Raw genomic sequence first — 14,884 nt, forward strand, 5'->3', positions numbered from 1 at the left:
AGTAACTACTAAATTAGTATAATCTTGCTTTCAATTTTACATTTTTTTGTGTTTGTTATCCTTTATCCTTTGTATTTTTATATCCTCTCTTGAGAACCAATAATAATCATTTTACTCATTTCATTAACTTGAAATACGATTGTTTATAATGTATAAAAATTATCTTAAGGCTCTAAATAAAAATTTTTATTAGTCAAACTCCTTCAGTCTTTAAGACATAAAACCAAGAACTAAAAAAGTAAAACTGTGAGGTTAGCTCATTTATGGAGTTACATCATCATCAGACAAGATGATCATTATTCTAATGTGTTTTCTGTTTTCAGTTCTCATTTTCAGTATCACATCTGTAGCGTTTTCCATCATTTACCTTATATTCATATGGCTATAAATATCAATATTTTAAATAACTCATCAGTATCAGTGAGGTTGATTGAAATGGATTATTTGGTCATTGGTAATATCCAGATATCTTAGGTTAGCATCTTATAGCAAGAAACAATTGACATACCTATTTAACCAACTAATACTAGTCCATTTTAATATAAAAATCCAATTCTTGGTTTAAAAGAAATCCTTCCAAAATAAAAATTAGAGGGAGAGTAAATACAGTAAAGAAAGGATGAAAAAGTGAACACTGGCAGCATGACTAGTGTTTGCATTTTGCAGTGATAATTTGGAGCATTTTGGGGGAGGACAAGAAGCCACAAAACAAACCAATCCAGGCTTAATCTATTCCTTAAGTAATACATTTTATCTTTCACTAATAAGCCAAATGAATACTAGGATAGAAAACTCAAAAATAAAAAGTAGTATATTAGTAGAGATCCTGAAGGATACCCTTCATGTAACCTAGAATGAGACTTAAGACTATGGTGTTTTGTTTTGATTTTAACTTTATTTTGTTCTGTTTTACATTATTCTGTTTTCAATTATTTAAAAAATTTTTTGCTTTATATTTATAGTTAAAAGTTTGGCTCCTGTGAAAGAGACAGTGAGTAAAAATATTTTATATGTTCTAAGAGTGGTTTTGACAATATAGTTATCTCCTTCCTGAGAGTTTAATCTTTAGGTCTAGGGCTTGAAACTCCATGCTGTAAAGAAAAAGTTTTCCTTTCCCTTGTGATTTTATCAGAATTTTAGCCAGTAGTACTATCACCACCTTGAACGATGGTTAATGTATTTCATACACTGTGGTTTAAAAAAAAAAAATCTACACCGAAGAGACTTCGAAGCTTGGTAAAAAGTACCTGGCTTGATTTTTTTTTTTCTCCCTCTTTTCTGTTTCTTATAGAGTATGATCGATGTATCTGTAGCTGTTAACAAGAGCAGAGGCAGAAGGTTATGTACACGAGTCTTGTAGACAGTCAGACAATTGTGGATGTTTTAACCGCACAAAGTTAAATGCTGATGGAGTTAACCACCTATTATCTTAAATTATGACCACTCTGCACCCCTTTGTCAGCCTCTAACATGGAAAATACCTTCGTCACATCATTTATCTCCTTTTAATCTGTCCGGAGATGATGAAACCCAGCTCTCAGCTCTTTAACAAGCGCACATACTTGTGTCGTAAGTGGAACGTTCCTGACAGACAGTGTGCTAGGAGGGTTCTGTCTGCAGATAAAGAGGGGTCAGGTTTGACTCTGATGAACTCATGATTTGACAACAAAAACAGGCCAGGAAAATGGGGCATGTTGTCCAAGCAGACGTGCATTCAAGAGTTCTTCTAGTGCCTGTGCTTAGGAAGGAATGCACATTTATCAGTGTTACACCTTTCCTGGGTCATGGAATGCTAACTCTTGACATTCTTAGCCACCTATCTTCCCCACCCCCATCAGAACCTATGTGCTTGTGAAATGGAGAAATTCAGTGTGGTTGTGTCTTCTATCCTGTGCTAAGAATCAGCACAAAACAAGGAGGGGGTAGTGGAGAGACTAAAGAAATAATAACATTCAGAAGAAATTCCCAGCTACCTATAATACATTTGGTTTAATTAGAGACTCTTAAAAAAAAAAGAAAGAAACACCGTAAGATTTGGGATTTCTGAGATTAAAAAGTGTTCACATGCCCTTTGCCAAAAGAAGGCAAGAAGCATTTCAGCAAGGGGTCCTGAAAAGGGAGAGTGAAGAGAAAATAAATTTTCTCTCTCCACTTCCAACTGAAGTTATTGGCACCAAGAAGGTGGATTCCAAATTGGATCTTGAAAAGAGGAAAAAAGCGAGACTTAAATAGAAGCCCAGAGGTAAAGGCGTTTGCCTGAATATTATCAGATCTACAGAAGGTCACATTCCAATAGTTTTTTAATCTAATCCAGATTGTCACATCAACCTTGAAAATGGTATAGAAAATACTTGGGGAGAACTTTGTTTTGTCTTTTGATTCTTCTGTTTTTGGCACGGAGAACCCGTCAGTCGTGCCAGCAGGCATGACTCCTGGCCCTCTTTCAGTTATTCTCTCTGCGTTCCTAAGTCACTACCAAGAATTAAGCCCTTGGGGGTGAGGCTGTAGGTAATTTGTTTCTTGCTAGATGAATGTCTTCTGGCAAGTCTGGCTTTGCGGCTAGGAGCTGCCAGTGCTGTTACTATGATTAATAAAGTAAGATGTTCATGATAAAAGCATACATCTTTTCATACAATGTTTACTACGTTCTTTATGATTTGCTTCTTACGCCAGGAAACTTAGGGGGTTTGAGCCACGTTAAGTACTTTTCATTAAATCTCAGGTTGCCAGCCAAAAGTGTAGTCCTAGAAATCTGTGCTTTTACGTTATTCTGTAGCTTGTTTTCTTTAGAAGTCATCATTTTATGCTGTTTTGAAAATATACCCTGTACCTTTTTAAAAATGCATCTGGTAGAGCTCTGATGAGTCCTTCAGTGCAGTGATTCTCAGAACTGGCTAATCACTCAAATCACCTGAGAAGCTTTAAAAAAATCCAGATTCCAGGGCCTGATCCCAGAATTGAATTAAAATATCTGGCAACGAGGCTGAGGAATCCATTTTTCCTCAGGTGAGTCTGGAGCTTCGTTAGCTTTGGAAAGACCAGATCAGGTTCGTTCTCATCATGTTGTCATCATCACCAATCTCCAATATTTGCAGATGGCATTTTCTGTATCTAAGTGGGAAGATTTTCTTTATATTTTTTGCATGTCATTTAAGATTTTCAGAAGTAACATCCGTGTATTTACTGTTGGCTGTTAGAATGCATTCTGCTACTAGTTATTTATTCATGTCCCTAAGCCAACAAAATGTATCACAAACTAATGCTCTATTGACAGCAGCCAGTAGTTGTGAGGACAACTTATAAAATGCTTCTAAATTTTTAAAAATTTGCTGTTCGGGGTAATCTTGGACACTGCACTCAGGAAAATATTTTGAATTATTGAACCAAGAAAATAGGGATTGTGTCTCTTTCACGCTCAGATTATTCAATGTCTTTTAATATCATTCCACACTATGGATTTGTGGATCCACATTCAGTATAAACAGACTAGACCCTCTTCTCTTATTTGCATGTTACTTGTAGCGGCAGTGTAATTCGGATTATTCAAGGTCGAATTTGGTTATTTCAGGTGCCAGTAAAATAATTTTTAAGACTTTTACTCATGCTAGTTTTATTTTCTCATGTTGGAGGCTACTTCTTGGCTTGGTAATATAATGAAAATGAATCGATTTCCATTTTTTATGGAGATCATGTGCAAATGTATTTAAAACTCTATACCGGAAGCAGTTTGGATATAGTCTCATTGTCATATTGTTTGTCAGTAGCTGGTCAGGAATCAGTTGTTTTTTCAGACTGGAAACACCCAGATGTTTTTAGGAGGCCTTCCCTGTGAGCTTCTAATTCTTCCATTTTATGCTGTGGGCCACCCTGTTTTACATGGATTGTGTGGAATCATACTGTTTTGTGAGCCCAAGCATTTTTTAAACAAGTTAGTGGCATATTTTCCTCTTAAAACAATTTTTAGTACTTCCTTTTGTTATTCTGTTAATAATCCTGAAACTCGTATAAATGTCCTTTTTGCTCACAATCCTTTCAGTGGGGTTTCTGTTTTCTATTTCAAAGAATACCGCAAGTATAGATGAATTACAATGTTTCACTGTTATTAAAGAAGAAAATATGATTCTAGAATGCATTAAGATAACATTGAAAGCAAGATCTAGGAAGTATGGTAATTCCTGGACCATATTCAGTGTCGGTTACTCCTTTAATGGAGTGTATTCACATAATACTTAATCCTTGTCAGGTGGGAACCAGAAGACCAACAGGTAAACCGTGTGATTCATACTGTCTTCACTAAGAGATTCGCGTTTTCTTGGCAGCCTTCAAGATTACATAACATTGAGTTGAGATGACCATAGCCAGTTTGGAGTAGGTGAATAATTTTTCTGAGATCTTTTTTCTCTGTTAGAAAACCTAGCAGAGGTTCTAATATTAGACAGGTTTCCTGGTCTATGAAAACACCCTAAAAGCAAATCTCTAAAGCATTACTTAACAGCCACCTGTTGGCGGTGGATTAAATACTAGAGATTGCCACATCTGCCCTAAAATGAACACTGCCACCACCACGAGCTTCCAGAAGAGCCACATGGCTACTCCTTCGTGATGCCCATTTCTCCTTCAAGGTCCTGGGAACTTACATCAACTTGGGGAATGCAAGATTTAAAGCAGACCCTAGCTGCAAGGGAGTCTGGGAATATAGCCTCCAGTGTACTGGAGGTCATGCTAGGAGCAATTTGGAGTTCTGCAATAATTGCCATGTAGGGCCTCAGATAAATTTTAGGGTAGTGTACCTACCTTTACACCTGCAGTTGAGTATATGCATTCCTGGGAAAGAGAAACAAGCCAAAATTGTGTCGTGTTTAGTTTAGAATTCTAGAAGCTGAAAGTTACTATTTCCAGGAAACATGTCTCCCCAAGCTGCAACTTTATTTAGCACCTGTCCTACAGAATTTTCATTGTTGTGAGAATGAAAATAGTCATGAATTTTAATTTACACTACTTCCAGAAATAGTTCAGAAATAATTGAGATAGTTAAATACTGTAAAGCTATCTAATGGTTCTAAATTCTTACTCCTATTCATGATCAGAATTTCTCTCTCTAATAATGCAGGATTATTTTTTGCCAAGTAACTAAGCAGTAATAAGGATGTTGAGGTAGCAGATGGGTTGCAAAAGCATTCTTTTCATCAAAGCATTTCAGGGAAAGGAAATTCATATTTTCAAAGCAGCTGATAGGAAGCACATTGGGTAAAAAGAAATAGTGGAATATGTAATCAAAATTAAAATCATCCCCCATATTAGTCAGCTATCTCTGTGTTACCAGAGGCCACAAAATCTCAGTGATGTACAACAATAATTATTTATCTGTCACACACCTGTGGGTCAGAGGGGGTAGCTCTGATGGTGTTGCTGTATGGCTCAGGTTGGGTCCAGGTCTGCTCTCATCCTCCTTGGACCAGCAGGCTGGCTTGCACTTCCAGAGCAATGGAAACGGCATGAGAGAGCAAGCAGAAACACCAGTGACTCTTAAGGCCTAAGCGTGGTTGACACACTGTTATTTCAGCCCACATTTTATTGACCAGAGCAAGCTGCATGTTCAAATCCAAGGACAAGGGGTAGGGAAGTATCCTCTGCCTTTTATAAAGGGAACTGTCAAGTAACATGGCAAAAGCATAGACACAGGAAAGGGATGATGAGGACCTGGGGCCTAAGTCAAAGCCTGAATGATCAAAACATTTGGGAGGGGGCATTCTGCGGCACCCGGCTACCTCTCTTTTCTTTTTTGTAACTAATTATCATTAAGCCTTGGCCACTTTGTACGTGCTAGGATGATCCTTAATTAATCCTGTGAGTGAGATATGAAATGTCTGAGATTGAGTCAAGGAAATAAACTTACCAACTGTGAAGCTAATAGAGGTGAGGATGGATGGGGGTGCCTGGTAGCCCTCAGCTCCCATTTAGTGAGAATTGTAAAGATTTTGGTACTGTAATAAAATTTTTTTTATATCATTGAAAGGCAATTTAAAAAACCTTATCTCATAAATACAAAAGAATTGTTTGACAATATACAGTGATTACTCACAAAACCATTCTAGGTTTACATCAACTATTTGTTGTTAGGCTTTGGCTGATTCTAAAAAGGCTTTGCTGATGTGTTATATTGAACAATTTGATGCTTTCTGATGAAAGTGGAAACCGAATTTGTATGATCCTTTTGACTAATTTTTTTCTTTAGTAAACATGATGAAACTAGAATGTTCCCTCCTGAAGTGAATATGAAACAGTAAACTTCAATTCTGATTCTGGATGAATTAAATAATTTTTTAAAAATTGAAATATAATTGACATATAGTGTTATATTAGTTTCAGGTATACAACATGATTTGACATTTTTATGTACCGTAAAATGATTACCACAATAACTCTAGTTGACATCCATCACCACATATAGATACAGATTTTTTCCTTGTGTTAAGAACTTTTAATATCTACTCTCTTAGGAGCTTTCAAATATACAATACAATGTTACTAACTATAGTCACCATGCTATACATGGCATTCCTAGGACTTACTTACCTTATAACTGGAATTTTGTACCCTTTGACCTCCTTCATCCATTTGGCCAATCCCTTACCCTCAGCCTCTGGCAACCACCAATGTATTCTTTCTATCAATGAGTTTGGGTTTTTTTGTTTGTGTTATGGTTTGGGGGGAGATTTTTAGAGTTTTTTTTTTTGTCTTTCTTTACCTGATTTATTTCTCTTAGCATAATGCCCTCAAAGTTCATCCACATTGCCCCAAATGGCAATATTTCCTTTTTATGGCTGAATAATATTCCTTTGTCTGTGTGTGTGTGTGTGTGTGTGTGTGTGTGTGTGTGTGTGTACACATTTTCTTTGTTGATTCATTCATTCATGGAAACTTAGGTTGCTTCCATGACTTGACTGTTGTAAGTAATGCTTCAGTGAACATGGGGGCACATTTATCTTTCCAAGTTAGTGTTAAATAAGATTATTATTCACAGTATCTCAGGTGTAGTATGTTTTGATTGCAGGGGAGAAAAGTTAAGATAAAAACCTTTTAGAACCCAGAAATGAGTAGTGGTGAATCCTGTTCTTAGGAAGCTGTTAGCTCTAAAAAAAATCATTTTTTTCTTCTCCAAAATACTTTTAATTACAGCAATTAATTGAGCTCTTGTTAAAAATTGGACACAGTCCTAAGTACGTTAGACGTATTATTTAGTTTAGTCTGCAGACAACCTGATAAGGTAGAAATTCGTTTTATAGATGAAACAAGTGCAAAGAGGTTTGTATGTTTCAAGTCAATCTACAATTCACATGTATTACTTTTTAAAACAGAGGTAAAATGATAATAACCTTTTAAAGCAAGAAAATTGTACCATCTTCAGGATCAACAATTTGCAAACAATCTAACATACGCTATTTGTAAAGCATTTTCTCCAGGGCTGTGCTGTGCTGTTTTACTGGAAAGACTGAATTCCAATACCTGCCTTGGGCAAGTTGCTTAACATCTCAGAGCTTCTGTTTCCTCCTGCAAAAAACCTAATTATGCTTCTCCTACTTTTCAAAATTGTGGAGGGGATCAAATGAAATAGGTGAAAAACACTTACAAAGCACCATATGAAGTTAGGCAGTGATTTAGTATTATAGTCAAGATCTTAAAAATTCGTAGCTAGGGTATTATAATTTGATGTTTCGTAGGTAACACATGGTACATCTACAATCAGAACATTTAAACATTAAAAATACAAAGCTAGTACTTATTCAGAAAATCGAAGTATGTTATAAATATGACATTGAGTTCCATTCTTAGGGAGTGGTCCATGAATTGGTTGTGCTGCAGCCCAAGTCAAGCCTGCGCTCTCAGACGCTGCTCTGTCAACTCAAATCATGTCTAGGAAACAGTTACTTCATTTAAATGGCATTTTGCTTTACCATTTATTAACACCCATTTCACAAAATGTCCGTAGAATTAGGATTTTTCATATTAAATAATAGTTAAATATGGGAAAGACTTTGTTCACTGTTATATCCCCATTGCCTAGAACATTGTCTGAGACATAAATATTTGTCGAGTGAGTGAAATAATACTCTGATAATTGGAGAAGAGACTTGAAGAACAGCTGGAAGACGTAATACATAAAAAATGTTAAGCATAGATACTAGTAATACGTGTGATAGCCTGAAATTTCTTTGACTCTCATACGTTTGGCAGATTTATCATTTCTTTTTATTTCCTTTACTTAGGGACGTGCTGCCTTAACACAAGAGAAAGAGGAATTTGCCCACGAACATGAAGAAATGAAGAACCTAGAAGCCATTGTTCAAGATATAAAACCAACCGCCCTCATAGGTAAGCCTCTGCTTCTCCCTCCCTCCAGAGACCCTACCCCTGCCCTGTTTTGGCCTGATTATCATTTTCTTACTGCTGATTTTTGAGACACTATTTAGCTTTTTGAAGTTCTAACCTTGGGAATTCATGAACAAAATTCCCCATTCCCTGAGGCAACGGTACCCCGATAGACACCTACGTTTGTAAATTCAGGGCTGTCTCCTTTATCTCACTGATCCCAACTCTGCTAACTCTGTCAGCCTGCTAGTACCTGGCATATTCAGCACTTTACCAGGCTTGAGTACTCCAAATGGACAGTGGTTCTCAAATGGGGGTGATTTTGCCCTCAAAGGAAACATTTGGCAATGTCTGGAGACATTTGCAGTGTTCACAGCTGGAGGAAGAAGGGGAGGGAGGTCAGGGCTACTGACATCTAGTGGACAGAGACCAGGGATGCTGCTCCACATCCTTCAATGCCCAGGAAAGCCCCCCAACAAGGGACTGTCAACCCCAAATGTTAATGATGCCAAGGCTGAGAAACACTGAGCTGGACCCTCCTTGAAGACAAGGACCAAACTTCACATATCTATGTGTTCCTCCTACCACTGAAGACAGTACACTTGCGCAGTGAGATGTTTAACGTGGACAGATTCAGTGTGGTTGAAAACAACTCAAAGTTATGAAACTTTATCCCTTATTTTGTGAGTAGACAGTGACGGCCCTTACTTTGTATTATAGTCCATCCCTAGAAACTCTTGTGAGACAGATGACACTTCTGAGGATAATGATGATAACCATAGTAAAAACAATTACTCCAAGACAGGAATTGTAGTAAGCCTTTATTTATTATTACTTTTTAAATAAAATATATTCTATCAGGAATCTTAGTTTCCATTATGCTAATTGCTTTATTCATCTGTTAAAATTCTTCAGTGAGTCATACTTCAGTTTTACAATTGAATTGGATGATTGTCTTAAGTGTTAACACTGGATTATAAAACACAATTACTTTATAGCCTGAGAGACTGAAATGTACTTCTGTAATTGTTTATAGAGTGATAATCATATTAGACACATTTATTTGCTGAGAAAAATGCCTGTAATCAAAATTCCTAGTGATTGGTCACTAAATCTATTTATAAGTTAAACGTTTTATCTGTGATCTTTTAATAATAGATACTTGTAGATTGATAACCCTAAAGATTGATGGCGTTAACCAACATCTCTTTCTGTCACTTTAATACAAATATTCTGTATTTTGGGTAAAGTGTCTTAGACATGACCTGACACGTCTCACTGTTTTTGGGCATTGGATTAACTAACCAATGATAATCCTGTTCACTGGTTTCTCATTTCTGCGTTAGGAGTTGCTGCGGTTGGTGGTGCATTCACAGAACAAATTCTCAAAGACATGGCTGCCTTCAATGAACGGCCTATTATCTTTGCTTTGAGTAACCCAACTAGCAAGGCAGAATGTACTGCAGAGCAGTGCTATCAATTCACCAAGGTAAAGCAAAAATACGCCTGATATTTTAATAGTCAAACTTTGATTCTTTAGAGGGAAGCCCAGGGTATCTCAGGTACTTACCAGTTAACCTTTAAAAGTGATACACACAAGACTGAAAGAGAAGTGACTGCATCAGAAAGGATAAGAGCTCTTTTCTTTTTTTCAGATGTTGTGTAAATTATCTTCTTCAGTAAAACAAAATAAACTGTGGAATGTTTTATTGATAATTTTCCTCAAGTGATTAGGGAATAGCTAAAATTTAAACATAAAAGTTAAAAAGGGAAAAGCTTGTTTCTCGATGCTTATTCAAATAGCTTTTAACTAGCTATTCCCAAACATTGAGGCATACAGTATAAAACCACAGTCTTATTTTTGCTTTGCTAATTCCTGGGTTTGGATTTTGATGCCATGGTTGGAGCTTTTGGGCATTTATGTTGACATCCAGCCATGCTGGGACGGGAGTCCTCAAAGCTCTGATACTTTACTGTTTCCAAAAAGTGATTTATTTTATACTCTGTTTGTATTAATATATATTTGACCAATACATTGACAAGAGCCTTTTTCTTCCCTTTAAAGACTTGAGAATGTCATTACAATAAACCAGAGGTTGACTCATATGTATCTGAGACTTTTATTTTGGAAAGAAATCCAAAATGAACTAGAAAAGATAAATAAGACAGAGTGAAGCCACTCTGCATAAATCAGAACTTGATGGCTCTATTTCTGTCATAGTATATCCTTTAATGCTTATTACTAGAATTAATGGAATTTTGCAGAGGAGTTATTCCATTGTTTCTCTATTTGGGAGGACATCAAAGTCCTCAATAATTTAAATTTTTATCCCATCTCTAGATTGAGGAATTTGCCTTAGATTCCTTAGTCCTTAAATCCTTAAAGGAGAAAAAATAATTTCTGAACAGTAACAATGTTTAGCATGGTGCATTGCACATAGAAGATGCGTAATAAGTAAGTGTCGAAGTGATTATTTTGTTTGGGTATATTTTAATAGGCCTCAAAAATTGATAGATTCACCTGGAATCGATGTAAACAAAATTAGCCAAGCTGATATAGTTGTGTTTTTAAGTCTGACTGTGTCCGATACAGATGGCCTAAACACTTTCTTATGGTCTTGCCGAAAGTTCTGTATCATTATACGTAAAATTAAAAGTCATTTTGCAGCTGAAAACTTAAACCCTGGTTCAGCTGAAGGATTAAGGAACAGGAAAGGGTCTGCCTGTAACAGCTGGATGTGAGCCTGTACTGCTGCAGGCGCAGAAAGGACTGTTAAAAATACAAAACACAAAAGGATGATTGAACCCCAAGAAACTATAATTATACCAAAAATATATATATAATTTTCTTCTCCATGTTAACAATCCATGCATATGAGAACATTTAGCTGTCTCTCATTCATTTAATACCATTCCTCCATAAACTATGATGATTATAGAATGATTAGCAGAAGAGTAGGAGGGAAGGAGAGGGTGATAAATGTGGATATAATGTTGTGGGTCTCTTTCTCAAATATAATTTTTAAAGTTATATATCAAATTATATATATATAAAATATGTATATCCAATAATAATTTAGTTACATTAGGAAGCTGCTTGTAATGAGACATTTTATCTGCTAAACAGAGCTGACAGTGTCTGAAAACAAAACCCAATTTTGTGCAAAACCCATCAGTGTCTTAGAGACACCTAGATGAGAGTTAGTTTTCTTTCTTATCTGTTTTCATCTTTTTATATCCTGAATAAAGCTGAATCATATTATGCTTTTTATAGGAAAGGTGTATTATAACATTTGTTTGAAATGAGGAAGTTAAGATTACTAATACTGTAGTGGACTTAGACTCTAGGTATGGAAGAGATGGAATTTATAACCCTGTCTGTCACCATGTAAGCTATGCTTTGGGGATATAGTGCTTTAGGTCTCAAATGCATTTCTTAGATTGCGATGCTTTATTTGTTGAGGGCTTCCTGTTCCTACTTGAGAGGCCTGAGTGCCCTCATCTGTGTCTCCACACTCACCCTTGCAGGTCAGACACTCCCCTTTTGGTGAGCAGTGTGGAATTCTGCACCTGACCAGCCCTGAGTTAATGCCGTCTTAAATCATGTAGTACGTGAGGTCCCTCAAAAATGTTATGACAAAATAATAAGACTAGGGAAAAATAGACAGTTTTTGACAATTACTTATAATTTAGTCTTCCTTTATTTTCTAATCCCACTTGTGCTGGTTTTTTCCTAGATGATTTTCCATGTAGTTCTTCACAATATATAAATATATAAAACGTACCCCAGTGATTACATTGAAATGTGTTGATCCTCAACTCTAACTTAAAATGTCAGTCTTTCCAGTACTCAAATATTAACCGATCACTTTTGTCTCCAGAAGCCTCTGAGTGGAGGCTGCTAGTATAGGAATGGTTGATGGGCCTCAGCAGACAGCAGAGCGGTGGTCTTGGGGTCCCCTGTGCTTTGCACACTCCTCCTGGAGTGGAGAGAAGAGTGGTAATCACCCCTCCAGAAGTGATTGCCAACATCAGTAAAGCTTGCTCAGACTTATTAAGGAGTTATTGAAAAACCAGACTGCTTTTTAAATGCTCCGTGCGTGAGCTATTCTGTCCTGATGCATTTGTTTGAAGATACCCTGCTGCTTCTTACAGCTGTGTGTCTGTGTTGCAGGGTCGTGCCATTTTTGCCAGTGGCAGTCCTTTTGATCCGGTCACCCTTCCCAGTGGACAGACCCTCTATCCTGGCCAAGGCAACAATTCCTACGTGTTCCCTGGAGTTGCTCTCGGTGTTGTGGCTTGTGGACTGAGGCACATCACAGATAAGGTCTTCCTCACGACTGCTGAGGTACTGTCACACACTCTTAAGTTTGCCAAGCCTGTCAGAGCCCAAATCGGCTCATTGTAGGTTGTCCGACTTTTTATTTCTCTAGCATCTCAGCTCATTCCCTAGAAGGTGTAAAGTCCGATGAAAAGCAGATCTTTCCCAGTGGAGAATAAGGGGTGGGTAGTAAGTTCACATTGATTTGCTAGGAAATGATTGTTCTTCAACAGCCAGCAGAAGAATTGTTTCAAAGGTTATACTCCATCTATAAGCTGTTATAAAATATTGGCTGTATTCCCCATGCTCTACAATATTTCCTTGTAGCTTATTTTATACATAATAATGTGTTCCTCTTAATCCCCTCCCCCTGTCTTGCCCCTCCCCACTCCCTGTCTTGCCCCTCCCCACTCCCTCTCCCCATGGGTAACCACTAGTTTGTTCTCTACATCTGTGAGTCTGCTTTTTCTGTTATATTCATTAGTTGTATTTTTTAGATTCCACATATAATTGATATCATACAATATTTGTCTTTTTCTGCCTGACTTATTTCACTTAACGTAATACTCTCCAAGTCCATCCATGTTGCTTCAGATGGCAAAATTTTCATCCTTTTTTATAGCTCAGTTGTATTCCATTATGTATGTATATATACCACATCTGCTTTATCCATTCATTTGTTGATGGACACTTAGATTTCTTCCATATCATGGCAATTACAAATAATGCTGCTATGAACATTAGGATCCATGTATCTTTCCAAATTAGTGTTTTTGGTTTTTCTGGATATATGCCCAGGAGTGGAATAGCTGGATCGTATGGTAGTTCTATTTTTAGTTTTTTGAGAAGCCTCCATACTGTTTTCCACAGTGGCTGCACCAGTTTACTTTCCTATCAACAATTCACGAGAAAAGGAACCTTTTTTTTTTTTTTTAAATCTTCACACTCCTGATCAAATTCTGTGACAGTAATGACACAATTAAAAGTTTTGTTTCCAAATCATGGAGTAAGTGGTAAATATTTCTCCATGGAGAACCTTCCTAAATAACAGCGTTTTGAAGATTTAAAATAACAATCTGAATCGGTATGGTGAAAAGACGTTAATCATTCAGTGCGGAATACAGAACACTCTCATATTTTAAGCAGAGAAGAAACTAAAACGGGGAATTCAGTGGTTATAAAATCCAAAAGTTATAAAGGACTGCAGTGGGCTCTGCTGTGGGTCTTAAGGAAAGATTCTTAGAACGCCGCAGAGGAGAACCATTAGTGATGCTCTGTTAAGCTACTGTTGAGAACTGTGAAGGATGTGAAATTTTACCTTGCTGGCATGCTAATTAGTCAGCTTGCCACCGTTTTTTAGATGCTGGTGAAAGACACACAACTCTTAGGTCAGAAACTTTAATAATAGTAATAATTATAAAAATAATATTGATGTTTTGTATATGAAATTTATATTTATTATAAATAATAATAATATTTAATAATAATAAGGGACTTAATATTATACTCATGGCATGAGAAGTGCTACAAACCTCAGGCTCCTGTCAGTGCCCCTGACCCCCACACCTCAGCGGGATGACATAGTGATTGGATACGTATCTGTAAAATCATGAGCTTTTGATAATGAGACTGTTCACGTGGTTGATGTGTTTGAGGAGAATGCAATTCATCAGTGACAAATTTGGATTTCTTCTCTAAGAATTATACCACTGGACAACGTGCTGACTGAACTGAACCAAATAAACATTGAGTAATATTCACATGTTTTCATCATGCACACGTACTGTACCTTCCTGCACTGCGAGAGATTCCTGTGTTGGTATGATCTCAAGAAGCATCATCCGAGGGCTTAGCTGTTGGCATCGTTCATGAGAACAGCTGTCTGCCAGCTCTGCTTCCTTCTTTGTCTTCACTGCGTTAAGAGCATGATGGCTGGCGTCTCAGAGCGTTTTTTAGCTGAATAAATCTTGTTAAACATAAGTAGATGTCTAATTACTAAGAAAGCTTTTCAAAGTTGTCCTTATATTAAGGGAAAGATAGTCCTTGTCTTTTACAGCAGACACATCAGAAGAAGAAAAATGATCTTTTTTCTTCTTGGGAGCCCGTATTTTCTTTCCTAAATGACTCCAGCACCCCCTAGTGACACATTTCATGAAAAAATTCTCTCTGGTAAATCTCTCCAGACAAAGTAAT

General features: G+C 36.8%; 1 protein-coding gene across 1 annotated transcript in view; it reads left to right on the top strand.

The window, feature by feature from the left end:
* ME1 (malic enzyme 1) overlaps nucleotides 1–14,884 on the top strand; it is a 169,837-nt gene that overhangs the window by 146,253 nt on the left and 8,700 nt on the right. The window contains exons 10-12 of the mRNA XM_031455990.2: nucleotides 8,268–8,373; nucleotides 9,717–9,859; nucleotides 12,545–12,718. Coding sequence (XP_031311850.2) covers nucleotides 8,268–8,373; nucleotides 9,717–9,859; nucleotides 12,545–12,718 — 423 coding nt within the window. The remainder of the gene's footprint in view (nucleotides 1–8,267; nucleotides 8,374–9,716; nucleotides 9,860–12,544; nucleotides 12,719–14,884) is intronic.

Source organism: Camelus dromedarius, chromosome 6 (assembly GCF_036321535.1).
Source record: "Camelus dromedarius isolate mCamDro1 chromosome 6, mCamDro1.pat, whole genome shotgun sequence".
NCBI lineage: Eukaryota > Metazoa > Chordata > Mammalia > Artiodactyla > Camelidae > Camelus > Camelus dromedarius.